The sequence below is a fragment of the Antechinus flavipes genome, chromosome 3, assembly GCF_016432865.1.
Source record: "Antechinus flavipes isolate AdamAnt ecotype Samford, QLD, Australia chromosome 3, AdamAnt_v2, whole genome shotgun sequence".
In the NCBI taxonomy this organism is placed as follows: Eukaryota; Metazoa; Chordata; class Mammalia; order Dasyuromorphia; family Dasyuridae; genus Antechinus; species Antechinus flavipes.
The window spans coordinates 565562918-565585688 of NC_067400.1; the positions used below are offsets into that span (position 1 = coordinate 565562918).

Genomic DNA, 22771 nt, shown 5'->3' on the forward strand with positions numbered 1-22771 from the left:
AAAGAATTATAAACATGACAGTACCAGACATTTGTAGTGTTTTATCTTTTTTCAAAACCCTTCTCATTTCTTACATTATTTAATTCTTAGAACAAATCTTTGAAGTAATTAAGAAAAGTATTACCATCATTATTTTATATTCAGATTAGGGGTAATAATGATAATAGCAGCCCTTTAACAGCTTCTACCATTTGCCAACATTGTGCTAAGTACTTTACATATGGTCTCATTTGATCCTCACAACAACCCTGTTAGATGCAGTTATTATCCCCATTTTCCACTTGAGAAAACTTGAGGCAAATAGGTTAAGTGATTTATTCAAGGTCATACAGCCAGTATTTGTCTGAAGCTAGTTTTGAATTCAAGTTTTCCTGATTCCAAATCCAATGATCTGTCTCCTTTACTACCTCATTGCCTTAAATATAAGTTTTAGAATTAACATCTGCTTTTTTAGGAAAAAGGGAAAGGAAGATGAGAAAATAAGCTTCTAGGTAGCACTTACTATTCCCCAGGTACTATGCTAAGCACTATACAAATAATATCTTATTTGGTCTTCACAACACCCCTACAGAGGGTAGTTGAGGAAATTGAGGCAAACAGCATGACCTTGGCAAATGACTTCCCCAAAGCCACATATAATAATAAAAAGTGTCTGAGCCTAGATTTGGATTTGGGTCTTCCTAAGTCCTAAGTCCAGTCCAGAATTCCATCCCCTTGTGTCACCAGTTGCAAGTGACTTGTCCAGGGTTACATTGCAAATAATTGACCAATTAGAACAAGAGCTCAGGTCTTCTGGTTATTAGTTCATTGCTCATTTTGTTTAGCCCATGTTTTCTTTCTCCCTTTGGATTTTTTCACACTTTCCCCATGCTCATTTATTTATTGCAAGCAATCGTCATTTTCCCCATTGTCCAGCCCTTTTGCCCCATTGCCAGAAAAGGATCATAACTGGTTGAAAACAAATGTTGAATGATAAGTTTATTGATAAATATATTTACAGACTCCTCTTTCTTCCTCATTGTGATGTGAAAGCAACCCTGAATTCTAAAGAGCTTGGCAAGCAAGTATAAATTCTGGCAGTTCCTACTGTTGTGGAAAGGTTTTGACTAGAGGCTTATGGTTGTTACTATAAGTCTATTATCTGAGGACCAGACTAGCTTAAGTCTGGAGAGGCTCAGTGTGGCCACAACAGTTTTGTAAGAGAGTAAGTTGTAATCTGTACTGGTAAAGGGAGTTGCCACAGTGATAAAACTGCAGATTTTTAAAGAATTTTAGATAATTGAAATATAAGTGTAGTATTATTAGTACAGTAATAATAACAGTGGCTGCCAATTAAATAGTGACTCATTATGCAGATAAAAAAACTGATACTTAGAGAAATTAATTGCTTGAAGTCACATAATTGCTAAGTCTCTAAAATAGAATTTGAACAACAGATTCCAATCTCACCAGATTCCACATAAAAAGCTGCTATATATGTGTATGCTATTACTCAAAAGATTTTATCATCTGATTTCATTCTATAACTGGCAGAATAATTCTTCTATTAAGAGAGACCATAGATCCTTCTCATCTATTTATGCTGTATCCTTGAATTTTAATGGCCCCCAAATTAACCATGTAGAACCAGCTGTTCAGTGATGAACCTATCCCTATTTTTTTTGCCTAGTTCTCAGATAGCACAGTCTATTGCCAGATTATGAATTTTGAAGGTTTCGTTGTTGTTGTTGCTGTTGTTTTTTTGATATCTAGGAATATTTCACTAGAATGACTTCCAGGAACATTATGGTCCTCAAAAGTTCTTTTAGGAACTCACATGCCACAATGAGGCATTGACAAAAATGTTAATGAAGTGTATGTTTACAACTGCAGATACATAGTTATGTGATTTTTACATTCTGCATCATGCTTTGTATATGTGTATATGTAGATACACATATACATGTAATTTCATAAATGTTGATTATTCTATGAGCATCCCCTGTTAACAAGATTTTCTCCCATAACTTTCCTCATCAGCCTAAGGCACTATAGAAAAGGTCTATAAAAACTAAAAAAAATGTGTACTCAGATGGACTGAGAAGCTATCCAATTTTTAAACTGATGCCTTTTATTCTTTCTATCCCATTCATTTTCTAGTATATTTCCTCCCTTATAACTAACAATAATAAGAGCAGGTGTTTACATAGCACTTTAGTACTTTGCATATATTAAGTCATTTTGATTCTGACAACAATTCTGTGAGATAAATGGTATTATAAACCCCATTTCACAGTTGGGAAAATTGAGTCTAGGATAAATTAATTGACTTTATTTAGGGTTGCACAACTAATAAGTGTATGAGGCAAGATTTTGAACTCAGTTCTTCCTGCCTCCAAGTCCAACATTCTTCACCTTACTAACTACCTGCAAAGAAAAATAGTCAAGTAAAACTGATATACACATCTATATCTGGTACATTTGCAATACTTTGCACACATAATTTTTCATTTCTACTTCCACTTCTAAATCTTAGAATGTTTCTGAAGTGAAGCCCAGGACCAGTAAAGCCTAGGCCAATAAAAAATTAATAGTAGAACTCAGTAGTAGTAGCTCATGTATAACAAGCATTATAGGGACCACAACTGTGATTTCATTGATTTTGGGAAACTTCCAGGTGAAAAAATTCCTCCTACCAATGCAGACAGCTCTCCCCCTTCTCAGAAATGGATTTTATCTGAAGTATCGTTTAGAGTTAGAGTCCCTGGTATATCTAGAGGTGAGGCAGCTTGCCTAATTAATGAATACTTTATGGTTTACCTTTGTAAATACATTGTAAACACTTTCTTGAACCATATAGTAATGTGTCTCTATGTTATTTCCAGAGTGGAACAGTCATATCAGAAAGTGATGACCCTTTGGCATCAGCTACATGTGAATACCAAAAGTCTTATTTCTTGGCATTATCTGCGAAAGGACATTGATATTGTGCAGAATTGGAACCTGGAGAAGGTAATTTGATAGATATACTCTCCACATCCTCTTGTGTTGCCTTTTGTCTTTGTCAGGAGAATATTTTTTATTTCCAGTGGGAAGCCTATCTATTTGACTGGAAGATCATGGGGTCATTTAGTATTTAATTTAGTATTAAGTAAATGGAAGCCCCAGTTTACTTGGTTAGGGAAAATAGCAGGTATGCTGATAAAATAACCTAGATTGATTTTTGAAATGTTTGAAATTATTTCTCATACTTCCTAGCTTCGATCCTTGGCCCCTGGTGAGTGCCATCAGGTCATGGAGAACCTCCAGACTCATTATGAAGATTTTCTACAAGATTGCAGAGACTCCTCACTCTTTTCAATGGCTGATCGTTTACACCTAGAGGAGGAGGTAGATTCTTGTAAAACGCATTATCAACAGCTGGCCAAATCCTTGGAGAATGGTAAGTGTGAGAAAGGTACTCTATATTTATTTTTTTTTAATAATTTCAATAATATTTTATTTTTCCCATCACATCATGTAAAGATAATTTTCAACATTCATTTTTGTAAGATTTTTAAATTTCAAAATTTTTCTCCTTCCTTTCCTTGTCTCCCTCCTCCCCAAGACAGTAAATAATCTGATATAGGTTTTACATGTATAATCATTTTAAACATATTTCCAAATTAATTATGTTGTGAAAGAAAAATCATAACAAAAGGAAAAAACTATGAGAAAGAAAAAGGGTGAAAATAGTATTCTTTGACATGTATTTAGTCTCCATAGTTGTCCCACTGGATTTAGATGGCATTTTCTATCCCAAGTCAATTGGAATTATAGTGGATCACTGTATTGCTGAGAAGAGCTTACTCTGACATAATCGATCATCACATAATTTTGCTGTTACTGTGTACAATGTTCTCCTGGTTCTGCTTAGGAAAGTTGATCTTTAAAGAAGGAGAACCTCACAAGACTCTCTAAATGAGGGCTCTCCTTTTTTTCTCTCTGTAAAATCATGTACTATTTTAGCATTTTAGATACTTAAAAATCTTGGTTGGGGAAGGCCATATAAACACAAAATCTGCAAATCACACTTTGGAAGCACTGCTTTACATAATGCTCTATATAGTTTATGAAGCACTTTCTTCCCCACAACTGGGAAGTAGATCATTGTAATAATAGGTCACATTTATATAGCACTTTAGAATTTACAAACGCCTTTCTTAGAACAGCCCTAACTAAAAAGGATAAGTAACTATATCCCCTCTTTATAGAATTCAGTGCAGGTAGAATTTATGACCAGATTTGGGTTCTTTGTTCCCCTATGGAGTCTTTCTTTCTATATTGAGTTCTGAGTCTCTTGTCCTCTGTTTCTCTAAATAACTCTTATTTCATGGGGGATATGTAGCTTTGGTTGCTCCCTGGAGTGGTCTCTGATCATCTTCAATGTTTGTGTTTCCGCAGAAGATAAAGATGAGACAGTTGCTAGAATGTACATCTCAGAGCTGACAAACATCCGACTCCGCCTGGAAGAGTGTGAGCAGAGGCTAATCAGGCGCATTCAGTCCTCAGCTGGCTCCAGGACTGACGAGGATGTTCGGCAAGACAATGCTTTGCGCATTGCAGAGCAGGAGGTCAGCACTGAGAGTAGACAACTGAGAGTTGCTTATATTGGGGTGATCAGTGGATAAGTGAATTGAAAGTTGTAGAAAGTAGAGTGGAGCCAAAGAAAGTAAATTGCAGCTTTTTGGCAGTCAAAGCTTATATTTTGATGAGTTTGCAAAGGGAACTCAAGTCTCCTGTAAAGAGGACTTGCAAATGCCTAATCATTTAAAGAATTGATTTCTGCTGACTTCTGTCATCTTTATTTCTAAGAAGCTCCTTCTTCCTTCAGGAAAAAAACAATTTGTTTTGTGAATTGTTCAAGGCTGGCCCATTTTGGCTACTTACTTGCAGAGCTGTAACTAGATATTTTGGTGCCCTGGGCAAGTAGTACTAAATGGGCTGACAAATCAACTTTGTATTGATGAGATAGAAATAAATATAAAAATAAGAAAAATGTAGTTGTTATTTATTATGGCCCCAAGCTAGATAGTATTAACAATGCAAAACTTCCTGTTTTAATTAAATACTCTTACTAACCAGGACCACTGAAAGATTGCATGTTTTAAAATGTTATACCTTAGGGCCAACCTTAGCTTCAGTTAATTGTTCTATTGATTAGCAATGTTATTAAGTAGGGGCTGTGAGTATTTTGGCAGTATGGTGGAGTGTATAGGGAATCCCCTTTGGAAACCTTGGGGCAGGAAGAGCTGAGATTACCTTGCATCTGTGACACATCTTTTCTTTGTGAACTTGGAAAAATCCCTTAACCTTTCAATGCCTCAGGTATTATCTAAGACTATAAATTATAGCTGATAGTCTTCATTGGTAGAAGGAGTTTCTAATGAAATCTCCATACAGACACAGAAAACAAAATAATATGGTTTTCTCCAATATGTTTAATTTTAGTCATATAATCTAAAAATCTGGTGACTCTAGATTTGAATCAAATCAACATACATGTATCGAGCACCATCCAGTCCCGAGGCCATGTGCTGTAATGTAGTCAGATAAACATATATGAAGTGCCTACTGTGTACTTGGCATTGTATTAAGCTCCAAAGATACAAATAAGAAAAAGAGAGCTTACAATCTAATGGAAGGGATCAGTATATAATGGAAGTTAAAGAGGGTGTGGTGTACCAAAGAGTACCTATTTGAAGGGGTTATGATTTTTGTGGAGTTGAAGCCAGGTAGAGCAGATGATATGAAATGATGAGTTTGCTGGAAAATTCTTAGCCAGATGACTTTGGGAATTTATTCCTCTGCCCTTCTGCCCTCCATTCAGAGAGGAGAGACCACTGAGGGTGCTGACATGTGAATATTGAAACTCAGTCTGTGTGATGATAAAATTTCAGGTGATAAGCTTATCCTGAAGAAGGCATGATGATATCCAGTTTATCTTGTGTGTATCTTGTTTGTACATAGTTGTTTGCATATTGTCTTCCCATTAGATTGTGAGTTCCTTGCTGTCAGGGATTGTCTCTTGCCTTTCTTTCATCCCCAAACTTCATTCAGTGCCTGGATATTTAAGAAATTGCTTGACTTGGTCAAGAAAAGAGAGATTTGTGTTGGAACTGATCTGAATGGATAGAAAAGATGTAATAGGTCAAAGGAAATGTTACCTATTAATGCTTCTCTCATCCATTAATGCTTGATGAAGAGTATGAAACCCATTGACTTTGATTAAATGGTATCTGAAACATTTGACCATGATGAGTCTGGGATTTTTTTTAATAGTTTCACCCAGAGTCCTATTATCTAAACTAAATCTAAACTCCAAATTTAAATAGTTAATTTGTATCTTTCCTTAAGGAGAAATTTTAAGAAGTGGGTGGGAGGAATTAGAGCTGTTAATCTCTATTTCTTGTTCTTTCCTATTATTCATTAGTTATTTTCTCTGTTTTTGTTTGTGGTTTCTAGCATACCCAGGAAGATCTGCAGCACCTGAGATCTGATTTTGATAACATTTCTACAAAATGTAAAACCTTCCTCCAACAGTCCCCATCTGGGTCCAGTGTTCCAGCCCTTCGTTCAGAGCTCAATTTGTTGGTGGAAAAGATGACCCATGTGTATGGTCTGTCATCTGTCTACTTGGATAAGTGAGTAAACTGGTTTGATTCTAGGAGCAAAATCTTGGTTCTTTTCTTTTCTTTTTCTTTTTTTTTAGTTTTATTTTTCTTATTGGAAAAAACAGAACAAAAAGGGGAACAAAAAAGAACTACAAAATAAAGTAGAGCAAAAGAAAAGAGAATATTTTAAGGTGCCCAGCAGAACATCAGGGAGATTCAAAATATAAGATCAAGAAGGAGAGAGAGAGAGAGTGTGTGTGTGTGTGTGTGTGTGTGTGTGTGTGTGTGTGTGTGTGTGTGTGAATTTATTTGTTTATTTATTGCTGAGGCAATTGGGGTTAAGTGACTTGCCCAAGATCACACAACTAGGAAGTGTTACATATTTGAGGTCTGATTTGAACACAGGTCTTCCTGACTTCAGGGCTGGTACTCTGTCCACTGCGCCACCTAGCTGCCCCGAAAGTATATATATTAATAGAAGAAATTATATTCATGAGTGTCCGTCTTTTCTTCACTTCTTTTAGATTGTTCTTTTGTTCTCTGCTGCTCATCTTATTTACTTTATTCTTTTTTTCCCCCTTTCATTCCTACTACCACTCCCAAGCAAACTACATTTAAGAGAAGATATATTTAGTACATACATATATAGATATATATACACACTCACACCCATCCCCACCCCACATAAATACACACATGTCTTTTCTTTCCTTGCTGCCTCTTTAATTAAGTTCTGCTCCATAACTGTGTCTGTTCTTCCTTTGCACCTCATTTATATAACGTGATTACTATTTTTACCTTAACTCTGCCAATCTTTCTTTTAAGCTATCCTGTTGATGTGAATCTTAAACACATACATATATAAAAAAACAAACAAACCATAATTTATCCATGTTTAAACAGTTTGTCCATCTTAAATTTCTTAAGATTGATCTTTCATATTGGCTTTTATATATTAAAATTTTGTGTTTGGATGATAGAAAGTCCTGAAATATTCTGCAAGTTCATTTGACTAATGTCCTTTTTTTTTTCATTCATGATTATAGATAATTTTGCTGGATATGATAGTTTTGGTCACAGGCCTAGTTCTTTTGATTGTTTGTAGATATAATTCCAGAACTTGGTCTTTTTCTGTTAGCTGGTAATGTCTTGCACCATTCTAATTGTAGCTCCAGCATATTTGAATTGTTTTTTCTTGTTTTTTGCAAAATTTTCTCTTTGATCTGGAGATTTCAAAATTTGACAATAATATTTTCAACACAGGATCACTTTGAGGTGTGGTGATCGGTGGATTTTTTTCTATTTCTACTTTCCTCTCATATTCTATCATTTCAAGACAATTTTCTTGGATTATTTCCTACATTATTGTGTCAAGGTTGCCTTTTTGGTCAGAATTTTCTGGTAATCCAATTATTCTTATATTTTCTCTTTTTGATCTGTTCTCCAGATCTGTTGTTTTTCTTATAAGATGTTTCACATCTGTTCTATTTTCTCATTCTTTATAATCTTATTTTATTATTTTGTGGTCTCATAGCTTCACTGGTTTCCCCTTGCCCGATTCTAATTTTCAAAGCATTATTTTCATCTTTGAGACTCTGTACCTCTTTTTCTAGTTGGTTAACTTTTTTTTCATAGGTTTCTTATTTTTCTTGATGGTTTTAATTTTTTTTTTTTTTTTTTTTAGTTTTTCTTCAGTGTCTTTCATTTGATTTTTTAATTCTTTTTTGAGTTGTTCTATAAATTCTCTCTGGGCAGAGAGCCATTTCACATTACTCTTTGGGGCAGAAATGTTTTTTTTTTTTTTTTTTAACTAAAATGTCCTTCTCTGAAGATGAGTCCCAGTCTTCCCTGCTCCTATAATATGTTTCAGTGGTGGGGTTCATTCTTTACTGGTTCTTTTTTTTTTCTAAATGAGGTATTAACTATAAATAAGGTGGTAACTACCTTATTTATCATGGGGTGGGAGGATGGTGCCTCAAACTTCCCTTCAGCTCTCCATTTTCATCTGGAACCCCAAACCAAAAGTTCCATCCTCCTGTAAGTGCCCGCAGCCTGCAGTGCCCCTGCTGCACTGCTTCTGCACTCACCTGGTGCCAGTTCCCCCTTGCCCAGGAAGATGTCTCAGCAGAATAGCTGGACTTGGTGTTCCCAAACAGTTGAAGTTCACTCAGCCTCTCCAGACTCAAATACCGGACTATTTGACAAACAGGAGATGAGAGTCTCTGGTTCCTACTGAGACTTTAGCCATACCCAATTAACTTGAGGGGTCCCCACTTGATGTTTCTGTGGAGCTATCCTGGAGGTGTTTGCATTTCAGATGGGTTAATCCTCAGCCCAGGGCTTTCTGCCTGGAAAGAGTCTTCTAAATTTTTTACAAGTCTGTGTTCGTGAGGCACAAGTTTGCCCTGTTTGTGGGGAAATTGGGAAATCTTGAAATTTATCATCCTACTCCTCCATCTTCCCAGAATCCTCCAGAACCTTGGTTCTGTGGGCAATAGTTCAGAAGGAGATAAGAAGTGGAGTGTCTTGATGCAGTGTCTTATCCTTGAATCATTTTGGAGAAATGGAGGAAGATTGGGAGAGGAGGAGTGTGGGGCTTAGTGATCTTAGCTTCAGTAGAGAACAAGTGCAAGCAGTGTTTAGTTTACAGTATCTTGTAGAAGGACAGTCTAAGGCAAGCTGTCACCTAAATTTAAGAACTGTGTGGAAAAAGCTCTTGAGGGTCATTTTATTATGTTTCTCTAAAAATTTCACTAGAGTCTCTGTGAGTATTATCTTCCCTTTCATTAACAACTAGATAGAAAATGACAAAATATTTTATCCCTAAGCTTCAAAAGTTTGTTTCTATTTGTTGACCCCTCAAAATCTTGTGTAGAAGAACAGTCTTTAAAGTTATCATAGTTTTCACTGAGCTTCTAATCTCATATTCTTTATTTTTCTTTTTTTTTAATTATAGCTTTTTATTTATAAGATATATGCATGGGTAATTTTTCAGCCTTGACCCTTGCAAAATCTGTTCCAACTTTTCCTCTCCTTCCTCCCATCCCCTCCCCTAGATGGCAGGTAGACCCATACATCTTAAATATGTTAAAGTATATGTTAAATACAATATATGTTTACATATCCATACAGTTATTTTACTGCACAAGAAAAATCGGACTTAGAAATAAAATAAAAATAACCTGAGAAGGAAATAAAAAATGCAAGTGGACAAAAACAGAGGGAGTGGAAATGTTATGTTGTGGTTCATACTCATTTCCCATAGTTCTTTCACTGGGTGTAACTGATTTCTCTTCATTATTGAACAAATGGAACTGATTTGGTTCATCTCATTGTTGAAGAGAGCCATGTCCATCAGAATTGATCATCATATAGTATTGTTGTTGAAGTATATAATAACCTCCTGATCCTGCTCATTTCACTCAGCATCAGTTCATGTAAGTCTCTCCAGGCCTTTCTGAAATCATTGTGCTGGTCATTTCTTACAGAACAATAATATTCCATAAAATTCATATACCACAATTCAGCCATTTTCCAATTGATGAACATCAACTCAATCTCCAGTTTCTAGCTGCCACAAACATTTTTGCACATACAGGTTCTTTTCCCTTCTTTAAGATCTCTTTGGGATATAAGCCCAGTAGAAACACTGCTGGATCAAAGGGTCTGTACAGTTTGATAACTTTTTATTGACAGAATCCATGCCAGGGTAATTTTTTATAGCATTATCCCTTGCACTCACTTCTGTTCTGATTTTTCCCCTCCCTCTCTCTGCCCCCTCCCCCAGATGGCAAGCAGTCCTTTATATGTTAAATAGGTTACAGTATATCCTAAATACAATATATGTGTGCAGAACCGAACAGTTCTCTTGTTGCACAGGAAGAATTGTATTCAGAAGGTATAAATAACCCAAGAAGAAAAACAGAAATGCAAACAGTTTATATTCATTTCCCAGTGTTCTTTCTTTGAGTGTAGCTGCTTCTGTCCATCCTTGATCAATTGAAACTGAATTAGCTCTCTTTATCGAAGAGATCCACTTCTATCAGAATACAAAAAGCATTTGTTTTTAAAATTTTTGAGTTCCAAATTCTCTCTTCTTCCCTCTCTTCCATCCCTCTTACCTGAGAAAGTAAGCAATTTGATATAAACTATACATGTGTAGTCATGCAAAACATATTTTTATATTAACCATATTCTGAATTATTTCTTAAAAGCAATTTCCTTTTTTAAAAAAAATTCCTTATAATGGTTGACATGTTTAGATAGGATAGGATTAGGGATTTAGAGCTGAAAAGGAACTTTTACAAATCTAATCCCTTGTTTTACAAATCAGAAAACTGAATTAAAGAGAGGTGTATCTACTTGCCCAGGGTATTAAGCATCTAGGTCCTCTAATTCTAGATATAAAGCTCCTTCCTCAGTACTACACTTATGGGGACTTGAAAGTTCAACGTTCTTTATGTTCTTTATGTTTCAATACGTTTATCAGTAACTTAGATTAAAGCAAAGAGCGTATTATCTCGTACTCTGTTCATTGTAAGAACACCTGTATTTATTCTTTAGTGAGAGTAATGAACTCCAAACTGTTTCTGGATGTTTCCTGCTTGGTTAATATTACACTTGGATCTGTATTACTGTATATTCTAAATTTCAAGGATTCTGGGATGCAGGGTCAGTTATAGCACAGAAATATGCTTTACTACCACATTCTTTGCCCAACATATAGGTGATAATAATCTGTTGTTGAGTGAATATATGGCTATTTTTACCTTGATTCAGTTATAATAGCAAACTTAAATATCAGTCAAGTCCAAGATGATGTGTCTCATATACATAACTGTAATGTGTCTAAAATGGACACATACATGCCCACTTGCTTATCTATTTTCTTTGAAACTACAGTGACCCTGTAGCAAAGGTGATTCTTATTCAGGTAGTATTGTGAGCAGCTCCTATCAAACTTGGCTCTCTGGGGTAGCTGGAGTTCAGTGGCTGTAGAGTGAAGAATGGCTCTAGGTCCAGAGGGTACCCAGGTAAATCTTTCAGGGCCTCCTTGTCCTGTTTTGCAAGGCATATATATAATATCAAGACTATTTAACTCATGGTTTGTTGTGGTTGTGGGGAAAGTGTTTGTGCACTTAAGCATTGTGTAAATATTGACAATTATAGGAACTGAACCTGTATTCTCTCATTGGTAGAGAAAATTCTCAAATGAAAAAACTCTCTCAAATTGTCTTCTTTGACAGAGCCTCATTTTCCTCAATCTATAAAACTAGTCGGACTAGAATATTTCTAAGGTTCCTTCTAGCTCTTACAAAATGGAAAATCTCACTTTTTGTTTTGTTTTCCTATAGGATTGATACAATACTGCAGGGAACTACTAAGTTGTAATGGGCTGAGGTTTGAGTTGATGCACTGAGGTCCCAAGCACATGAGACTAAATAGTAATTGGAAGGGGAGGAGATGGCTCAGTGGATAGAGCACCAGCCTTGAAGTCAAGAGAACCTGAGTTCAAATCCAGTCTCAGACACTTAACAATTCCTGGTTATGTGACCATGGGCAAGTCACTTAACCCCAACTGCCTCAGCAAAAGCAAAAAGAAGAAGAGAAACAAACAGAAAGGTCGTCGCAATAGCAAAAAAAAAAAAAAGCAAAAAAAGTCTCTCCTTCCCCTTCCTTTTTCACTCCCCTGCCTCCACCCACCAGAATCGTCATTTCCTTATACAACACATCAGGACTTGCACAAAGAGTAGGCGGGGGCCATTCTTTCTCCAAGCTTATATATTAATAGAGTATGGTCCAATTACTATTTAGCCTCATGTGCTTGGGACCTCAGTGCATCAACTCAAGCCTCAGCCCATTACACTAAGTGAAGTTGTAGATCCTGATTCTCAGAGGATAGGGATTAGATTTGGTGATTTCATTGATATAGGGAACTCCCAGATGAGAAAATTATCTCTACCAATCCGGGTTTATACCTTACTTTATCACTTCTAGCCTTAGCACACTGAGAAGTTTCGTGTGTGTCCAAAACAGGTAGATCATCTTGACTCCAAGGCTGCCTATGCCTGTGATATCCCATTGCTTCTAGAAATGTCAGTTGTTATTATTCCTCTCTGTATATACTTAGTGTGTATGCTCTTTAGAACTAACAGTTCTCTCTTATTTATTTCTTGCAGACTAAAGACAATTGATGTTATAGTCCGAAGCATCCAAGGAGCTGAGCTCTTAGTTAAAGGATATGAAATCAAGTTGAGTCAGGAAGAAGCTGTGCCAGCAGATCTCTCAGTTCTGAAGTCCCATAGGACTGCTTTAGAGGTTAGTTATAATGACTCTTGACCTTGTACATTCATGGCATGGCTTCATTAACATTGTCCAGCTGGGCACTGTAATGACAGTGATGGCTCTTGAGAATGTCCCCAAAGGGAGGAGGATTTCACCATCTGTGAATGGAAAGGTATATCCTGATATTGTTTAACAACCTCCAACTCACAAGACTGTTATTGGAGTTTTTATTATTTCTGACAAGGCATATTGTTATTGCCCAGGGAGCCTTCAGCAGATCATGGGTTTTTCTCTTAATTCTGATTACATAAACATCTTCATTGCTTAGCTCCTGAACTGTGAATTCAATCTATGACCAGTTCGCAGACAAATCTATGTGTTTTTCTATAGTTTCCATAGTCCTATAAAAGCCGTATTTCATGTCTCAGGAAGAATGTTGAGGTTGCCATACCATGACTAACCATCTGTATTTTTGTAGCAATGGCTCATTGATGTAAAGGACAAGAACTCGGTTTTCTTGGTGCTGAATGAGGAAATTGCCAAAGCCAAAATGGTGGCAGAACAGTTGTGCCGCCTGACACCTGAGCGCAGCCTGGACCTGGAGCGGTGTCAAGAGAGAGGGGCCCAGCTGCAGGAGCGCTGGCACCGAGTTGGTGCCCAGATAGAGAGCCGGTGAGTAGGAGGGACTTCCACCTCCCTATTCCAGAATTTTGAGAATATGAATGGGATAACTAGCAGAAAATTCGGATCTAGTCTTGAATGGGAGGTTGGGAAAGTAAGGGGAATAAAGATTTTGTAAAAGGTATGGAAATGAATTAGCATTACTGTACCAATAAGAAATCCCCATCTTATAGTGAAGAAACCTAGAATGCTCTTCTCAGTGGCCAGCAACCTTTTCTGGACTGATGCCTGATCACCTTGATGCTGGTTACCTTGCTCTTGGAAGGGAATAAACATGTAGGCTGGATCCATTAAAATTTATTGACTAGAGTTTTCTAACTCATAACATTTTCTTAAGGCTTGAATTATTGTGTTGCCTTAAAATAAAAACATGAACTTCTTTTCATAGATTCTTTCTTTTCAGCTACCATAATTTTTTCCTAGTTTCTTAGTTACTTCATTACTTATAAAATCTAGCATTTTGTCCACATATACTCTTTCCACAAGCTGATTGCAACCTCTCTGCAGTTTAGCAGATGTTCTGTTCTTAAAGAAATTCTATAGAGATAAAATGTATCATTCTGAAGGTTCCCTAGTGATAAGCTTCTCTGAACTAAGCTAGCAGACATCAGGCAACTTATTACCAGACCTGGTGCTTGTTAGAGCCTTCCAGCATTAATGCTTCACTGGCAGAGCCTCTTAAGAAACTGCCCATGTCTGTATTCTGATAAAGGGATATTCAGCTTTATATCAATGTATAGTCAGAATTTATATTTTTCAAAAATTGTGGAGTTTATATTATTCTCTTTTGGCAAATAAATGTGTTAATAAATGTGTCAATCCTAGATTCTATATCAGATGTTTTGTTCCACTTCTTTATATTACTTTGAGTCTTCCTTTTGAGTGACAATCAATTAACATTTATTAAACATATACTATTTGCTAGGCCCTGTACTAAGTGTTAGGAATACAGAAAAAGGCACAGAATAGTCTTTACCTTCAAAAAGCTCACAACCTAATGAGCTACACAACAAATTTATACACATAAATTGTATACAGAATTAATAAGACATAATTAATAGAAGGGGAAGCCACCAAAATTAAGAAGGGTTAGAAAAAATTTCCTATAGATTATAGGATTTTAGTTAGTTGGAATTTAAAGGAAGCCAGGGAGTTCAAAGGCAAAGATGAGGAGGAAGATCATTCTAGTTTGGGGGCCACCAGAAGAAATGCTCAGAAAGAAGAAATGAAATGTCTTGTTCATGGAATAGCAAGGATTCCGACATCACTTGATTGAAAAGTGCATAATTAGGAATAAAGTATAAGAAGACAAATAATAGAAATGGGTTGTTTTACTGGGACGGCTAGGTGGCACAGTAGAAGGAGTGCTGGTCCTTGAGAAAGGAACACTCATGTTCCTGAGTTCAGATTTTTGGTCTCAAACACTTACTAGCTGTGTAATTCTGGGAAAATGACTTCACCTTGTTTCTCTCATCTGTAAAATGTGCTGGAGAAGGAAAAGGCAGTGTCTTTGCCAAGGAACCTTCAAGTAGGGTCACGAAGAATTGGACATGATTAAAAAAAACTGAACAACAAGTTTTAAAGAACTTTCAACAATAAGCAGAGAATTTTGTATTGATTCAGGAGTTGATAGGGAGCCACTAGATTTTATTAAGTAGGAGGAGTGATATCATCAGATCTATGCTTTGGGGAAATTACTTTAGTGGCTGACTGGAAAATGAACTAAAGTAGGGAGAAACCTGAAGCAGATAGAACCACCAGCAAGTTACTGCAATGATTAAGGCATGAGGTGATAAGGGTCTGCATCAAAATGATGGTAGTATAAGAGGAGAGAAAGGGGCATATTCAAGGGATGTTGCAAAGGTAAAGTCAACAGGCCTTCCAACAGCTTAAATATGAGAGAATGAGGGGTCCAGCATGACACTTAAGTTGTGAGTTTGAGGAATTGGGAGGATGTGGTTGCCCTCTAAAGTAATAGAGAAAGAGGGTGAGGAAAGGAGATTTAGGAGGAAAGATAATCAGTTTAGTTTTGGACACCTAGAGTTTCAGATGTGTACTAGACATCTAGTCTGCAATGCCTGAAAGGTAATTGGAGTTTGAGATTGGAGGTCAGCAGAAGATTAGAGTAGGATGGGTAGATTTGATAATCATTAACATTAGAGATGGTAATTAAATCTATGGGAGCTGATGAGATCAGTGCGTAAAGTAATATATAGAGAGAAGAGAAGACAACAAATCTAGCAAATAGGACAGAATCCTGAGGGACAGCTACAATGAGAAGGGATGACCTGGAGGAGGATCTAGCAAAGGAATTCAAAGGAGCAGAGAGGTAGTAGAAGAACCAGGAGAGGGCTACATCCTGAAAACATTATAGAGAAGAGAGCACCAAGGAGGAAAGCGTCATCAGCTGTGCCAAAGGCTGCAGAGAAATCCAATGACCTTTCCTCAAACTGTATTCTCTCTGCAGAGAAATCAGAGAGAATACAGTTTGAGGAAAGTTCATTGGATTTGATAGCAAAGAATGGATCAGCCACTGTGTTGTATATGCATACACATATGCATAGGTCAGTATCTGAAACAGAAGTAATTCACAAGAGATTGTATCTTCTGCATAAGGTAAGTGGATAGAGTTCCTGTGCTGTTTACTTTGATATTCTTTTTTGTTTATAGACAATCTGAACTAGAGAGCATCCAAGAAGTGCTAGGGGATTACCGGGCCTGCCATGGAGCACTCATTCAGTGGATTGAAGAAACCACTGCTCAACAGGAGGTGATGAAGCCAGGTCAGGCAGAAGATAGCCGAGTGCTATCAGAGCAGCTCAGCCAGCAGACAGTAAGTAGAGCACGTTTTCACTTTTCTGACTAAATTGAGATAATTGTGAGGTAGAAAATGACTTTGCTTTAATAATTTTTGTTGTTCAAGTGATTTTTTTCATTTTTCAGGACAGAGAAGAAATATGGGGAAAGCTGCTGGAAACAATTTCTTGTAGTAATTTGTCAGCTAAATTGTGAAATTTTGTTACAGGCTCTGGTTGCAGAAATTGAAAGAAATCAGGCAAAACTAGACCAGTGTCAGAAGTTTTCCCAGCAGTACTCTTCCAGTGTGAAGGTAATTTTGCATTCCCCATCAGGAACTAAAAAGTCTAAGGTCTGATATTGTTACCTATAGGTTTCATTCTTCAGTAAAGGGAAAAAAAGAATTCTTCTTGAGAAAGGTCCTATATCCTTTTGATTTCATGGGATTTCTGTTTTGGAAGGGACGTCCATATTCAAAAGAAATAGTCCTACAAGTTCTGCTTGAAACACTTTAGTAATTGTTGATTCACTATGTACTTATACTATCCATTTTTGGACTTCTTTTATTGGGGAAGTTTTGCCTTATATTGACTTTGTAAAATTTGCTTCCCTGTAACTGCTACCCATTGGTTTTAGCTCTTCTCCTCTGAAGCCAAAAACAGATTATGTTCATACGTCCACCCATCATACTAAAAAATAATGGTCACATCTCATTACAAGGTTTCTCTTCAGTTGATTTCTCGTTTATCATATATTTCAGATCTCCTCTCTAACTTTATTATCCTTTTTTATTCATATTCTCTCTCTTTAAGGTCTAAAGATAAGCAAAGTACTCTATACGATATCTGACCATACAATATTTCTATCTACAGCCTCAAAGTGTGTTAGCTTCATTGGAGTTTTTATCAGATTCTTGGTGCAGAGTGAATTGGCATATGTACAGACTGTGATAGATAATAAGGTTTTTCTGGACATGTCATCATTCCATGATGGAAAAATTTCAAAAGACTCCATGGAAGCTTAGGTGCAAAGAATGAATCTCTGTATCTTCTTTCTTACCTCCCCTTCTTCTAGGACTATGAATTGCAATTAATGACATACCGAGCTTTTGTGGAATCTCAGCAGAAATCCCCTGGGAAACGCCGGCGCATGCTTTCCTCATCTGACGCCATTACACAGGAGGTGAGAGGCAATAGCCTGGAATTTTCCCCTTTCATCTCTTGAAAAGTCTCCACCACCATTCTAAAGAGTTAGGGTCAGAGGTAAAGAATCTGTCTGATGGGAGAATTAGGTTCATCTCGCCTCCTTCACCGCTCACTATAGGACTATCTATCTCCAAAACTGTTTCTATTGAATATGAAAACTGACCTTTCCCAGTTTGGTGTTTACTTATGTAAAATCTATATAGGAGGGGCTCACTTGGGGGAGGTGGGAGGTAAAGCATCCCGCATGATCTATAAATAGAAGTTAGAGAAGTTATACAGACCAGAATAGACCAAAGAATGCATAATGATAAAGCAGCTCTTTAGCTGGAAGTGAGACAAAAGAGAATGACCTCATCAAAGGGAGTCCTCTGTATTCTTAACTGACTGGAAATCATGTAGGCAATAAGAGCACAGGGTTATTCTTACTGAAAACTGCCTCCCTCTTGGGAGGAAGAAGAAATACTTACTTGCTGTAGGTATATTTTACATTTCTGGCCCAGAATCTACATAGTTTTTTTTTTTTTTAATGTAGTTCATGGACTTGAGAACTCGCTACACAGCCCTGGTGACCTTAACAACCCAGCATGTGAAATATATCAGTGATGCACTTCGGCGACTAGAAGAGGAGGAGGTAAGTACAATTGCTTTTCCTTGAAAGAACAATTAAAAGACATGGTTTTAGAGAGAGGAGAGTACGTAGTCTCCCTGTAAAAGAATTGCGTCCGTATTTTGTTCTGGGATTGCCATTGACCCTAGATGCTTCTTTTTAACTTCTCCTTATTTCAATTTCTCCCCATACACATTTAAAATCATTGTGAAAATGGATATAATGTGGGTTTTGTGAAACTTTTGCAAAATAAACAGATAATTCATTGAGTGCTACTACGTAGAAAGCGCTGTGCTTTTGAAAATGTGCTATTCCAAGTCAATAGCTTCTCACCAACTCCTGTCCTGTAATCTCCTATTCCCAAATTCTGTTACATAGCTCAGTGTTTACTGTGAATTTTTACTAAATAGTTTCTGAGTACTGATTAATTTGATTGGGGCATAGCACTTCTCAGCTGCCCAATGACTGACTAGTTGAATTAGCTTTGCTGTAATAAGTCTGGGATCAATACAGTGTGAGAACAGCTTTGATTGTTGCTCTGTTGTTCTGTTTCCCATTATAGAAAGTGGTTGAAGAAGAGAAGCAGGAACATGTGGAGAAGGTGAAAGACCTTCTTGTCTGGGTGTCTGCCTTAGCAAGGAGTCCACAAGGAAAAGGCACCTCATCCCAGGGCAAAGAATTGATGGACATTGAAAAATCTATTTTAGAACAGCAGGTCAGTGGTTCTGCTCTAATGTAACAGGTGATAGATATTAGAATAAGCAACAATTCACACATTACAAACATAGAATCCCAGGGAGTTAGAGTTGGGTTTGAGCTGATAGATCACTTCATTAGATTCCCTCATTTTACAGAGGAAGAAACTGAGGGCCAGAGGGAAGGGGATTTGATTTGCCCACGAGCTAGCAAGTGGCAGAGCCAGTCTTCAAACCTCAATTTTTTAACTCCCAAGTCTAGTATCCTTTCTGTTATGCTCTTTTATCATTACCTATGCTCCATCTACATAGTGACTTTTGACTTTAATAATATAACTACCCTCCCCCCAAATACACACCATCCCCCAGCCTCTCTGGAACCAAAGGGAGCTAAGTATTATTTGGAGGTGGTTTGATCACTAATCTGTAACACTAGATTAAGTATGGCTCTCTATGTATAATCTCTGCATTTTAGAGTCATTTCAGTTCTTTCTAGATTCTTCAAACTTTTTGGGTACAAGACTTAATTTTCCATTCATGTAGGTTTTGACTGAAGAGCTGGCAACCAAAAAGGAGCAAGTCTCTGAGGCCATCAAAACTTCCCAGATCTTCTTAGCTAAACATGGTCACAAGTGAGTATGAATGAATGATTGAAATATGCATAAGTGCTTAATGGATAGTAAGCATCTGCCAGGCACTATCCTAAGCTCTAGGGATACAAGTATGAAAGTGAGACAGTCCCTGCCTTTGAGGGCCTGACAGTCAAATGGTAAAGAACAATATATTTAGGAAAATGTTGGCCAAGAAAGGGTCTGGGAAGTCACTGAGATCATGACACTTTGGTGATTGATTTGTTCTTTTCAGAGGCAATGACAGTATTGGTTTCATTATTGTTCTCATAGCAAGAGGTGGAAAGAAGTGATAGCAGGATGGAAAATAGAGGAAATAAGATCCCATCAAGTTTAGAGCTAAGTCGCTGAGCTCTGGACAGGGCTGGTCTGTGGATTTTATCCAGTAATGTGTGACTTACTGCCATTGGTGCCTATGTGTTAAAGGGTAGGACACAGAGATATACCTAAAACCAGAAAAAGATACCTCCATTTGGAAGTTAATCCATAAATTAATGATAGGCTCACATTTCTCTAGCATTTGATTAGGTTTAAGGATTATAAAGAAAGCTTCCCAATAGCTCTTTAAAGAAAAGAGGTATAGGATAATTCCCATTTCTCAGAAGAGCAAACTAAAAAGTCAGAAGTTAAGTGACTTGCTGTTGGCCACATAGTAAGTTTCTGAGTGCAGATTTAAACCTAGATCTTCTGATTCCAAGTTTAATGCTCTTTCTGCTCTTCCATGCAATGCTAGGTCTATAGTATATGTACTCTGCATGCAAATATTTGCTAAGTTAAAAATCTAGATCAGCTTTTCTTAAAGAGGTTTAAGGTTAGGTTCATGCATGAACTTGGATGGAAAAATAAAAGTTACTTCTTTATTTTTGTTGACCCTTAATTGAAATTTAGGATTTACTTCATTTATTGAGCCCATGAGGAGTCCATGGGCTTCACCAGATGTGCCATGGAGTCTGAAACACAGAAAATGTTTAAAAATAAAACAAAACACCCACTTTGGATGAAGAACAATCTAGTTGATCAAAATATTCTGTTAGTAACTTGATTCAGTCTTAGTCTGATTCCTAAAGTAAGATCTCTCTAAAGTTCTCTTAATGTCTCTGGTCTAAGACAAAAGGAACAAACATTTATTAAACATCTGTTTATTATTTGCCAGACACTACTTTTGGCAGTTTATAAATATTATCTTATTTGATTATTACAGTATCTCTGTGAGTTATTATCCTTTTACAGATGAGGAAACTGAGGTAGAGAGAGGTCTACACAGTTAGTGTTTGAGGTTGAATTTGAGCTCAGATCTTATTCCAACACACTCATTTCCTTGCTTTCTCTATTGCATTTTTTCTGGGTCCTCAAAAAGCTGAGGGAGAAATGAATTGTGTGTTGATAATCCCGAAGCATAATTGTATCTTCAGTGGGGCTGATTTGTGGCCAAAAATTTCAGGCTATTTTCATCAGATTAGGTTTTTGGCAGTGTTTGAAGTTATTAAAAGCAGACCTGAGCTCTTCTGTACCTTAATCATAAAGCTTCTCGTTGCTGTCCTCCAGGTTGTCTGACCAGGAGAAAGCTCAAATTTCTGAGCAACTGGAGGTCCTGAAGACAACTTACCAAGAGCTGTGTGATGGCTCAGCCCAGCAGCTTCAGCAGCTTCAAGGCCAGCTGGCCCAAAAGACAGAGCAAAAGGTACTTTTGCTTTGCTACCCAGATATCCAGAGGTTACTTCTAAGTGCAGTGGGCAAGAGACTTTGATGGTTTGAATGCTTATTCATCAGCTTTTCATAACTGGTTTACTGTTAATTTTTAATTTCTTGTTAGCAGTCTAATGTCTCTTACATTTTTTGAAGGGGGTGGGGATGGGGTTCAGTAATGTTTTGGTCAGTTAAAAGAACCAAACTAAGTTTAAGGAATTTCCTAGGATCCATTTATGTTCCTTCCATTAGGCCATTTTGTAGTTGATTGTGATTAGGGGTATCATTAATTTCTAGGGCTGCAATGTGTCTTGTAACAGTCAGTTAGGGGGCAGCTAGATGACACAGTGGATGGAGCATCAGCTCTAGGAGTCAGGAGGATCTAAGTTCAAATCTGACCTCAGACACTTAACACTTCCTAGCTGTGTGACTCTGCTCAAGTCGTTTAACCACAATCGCCTCGCCAAAAAAAAAAAAAAAAAAAAAAATTACAGTGAATTAAAGGTTCTTCTTTTGGAGTATTTTCATTTATAAAGATAGATTTGAGAACTCAGCCTTCCTCTTGGAAGGACTATTCCCTCTCTGTGTTCTCTTAATTCCTGCATGAGTTGGGTGGATAACCTGGGAGTTTGAAAATTGACTTCACTGACTGAGACACTGAACCTCCCCCTCCCTTACCCTTGCTCATCCTATCACAGGACATCTTCATCCATCTCTATCACTTGTTAATTTCCCAGTCTAAGTAAAAGATGTTAGAGCTCTTGTTGATTGTCATAAGTCCTTCTTGGGTATCCGTTATGTGTATGTAAGCTTACCATATTATTTACATGTGTCTTTGGGATATTTATGTGCATTTGCCTGCTTGTTTCTTATGTTGTGAAGCAATGAACAACTTTGGATTTGAGATTTCACCAAGATTTCTGCTTATTTCATGATGAAATTTGGCCTGGGTAATGTTCCGAATGAATAGAAAGAAGGAATCGTTTGTCTTCCTAATCACTTCAGTGTTCTGAGAAAGCCCACCTCAACTCTGGTCTTCCAGATGACAAATTTTTATAGCAAAAATTAAAGTTGACAGTGTCACTAGTACTTTATCCAAAATGGGAAAATCATGAGCAAGTTTTTCTTCTCTCTAGAGGGACTGTTCCTGACAATGGCTTCATTGCTTCACCATATAAAAGAGAATGTGAACAATTTTAACAGTTGCTTGCTGTGAGAAAATAAGATTCTCATTTTGTAAGGTTATGAAATGGAAAAAACAAAAACTTCTCTCCCCCAAAATACAAGCTGCTGAGCACCATTATATTGAGCATGATGTGTCCCCCTGTACTGTTTGTGTGTTACATGTGAAGTATTGTTATGATTAACTGACATCCTTGCTTACAAGTTTCACTAACCCCCTGGAGTTTAAACACAAATGCACAAAGAGAAAAGAGGACGACCTGTTTGGGGTTCTATTTTTTGCAAAAGCAAAACAGTCGCATGCTGGACGCTAACACCAAGCTTACACTGTGTGTGATACGGCTGAGCTGCTCCATAAGGCTCTGTCTCTTAG

The 22771-nt window shown here is 37.1% G+C and overlaps 1 protein-coding gene across 2 annotated transcripts in view; it reads left to right on the plus strand.

The window, feature by feature from the left end:
- The window catches only part of MACF1 (microtubule actin crosslinking factor 1), a 401373-nt gene that overhangs the window by 225351 nt on the left and 153251 nt on the right, over positions 1–22771 (plus strand). For both annotated transcript variants that reach the window (XM_051987753.1, XM_051987752.1), the window contains 13 exons: positions 2865–2991; positions 3238–3421; positions 4423–4592; positions 6484–6662; positions 12812–12950; positions 13396–13589; positions 16269–16431; positions 16624–16707; positions 17469–17576; positions 18132–18230; positions 18769–18921; positions 19445–19533; positions 21076–21211. In XM_051987753.1, the coding sequence (XP_051843713.1) occupies positions 2865–2991; positions 3238–3421; positions 4423–4592; positions 6484–6662; positions 12812–12950; positions 13396–13589; positions 16269–16431; positions 16624–16707; positions 17469–17576; positions 18132–18230; positions 18769–18921; positions 19445–19533; positions 21076–21211 (1825 nt within the window). The remainder of the gene's footprint in view (positions 1–2864; positions 2992–3237; positions 3422–4422; positions 4593–6483; positions 6663–12811; positions 12951–13395; positions 13590–16268; positions 16432–16623; positions 16708–17468; positions 17577–18131; positions 18231–18768; positions 18922–19444; positions 19534–21075; positions 21212–22771) is intronic.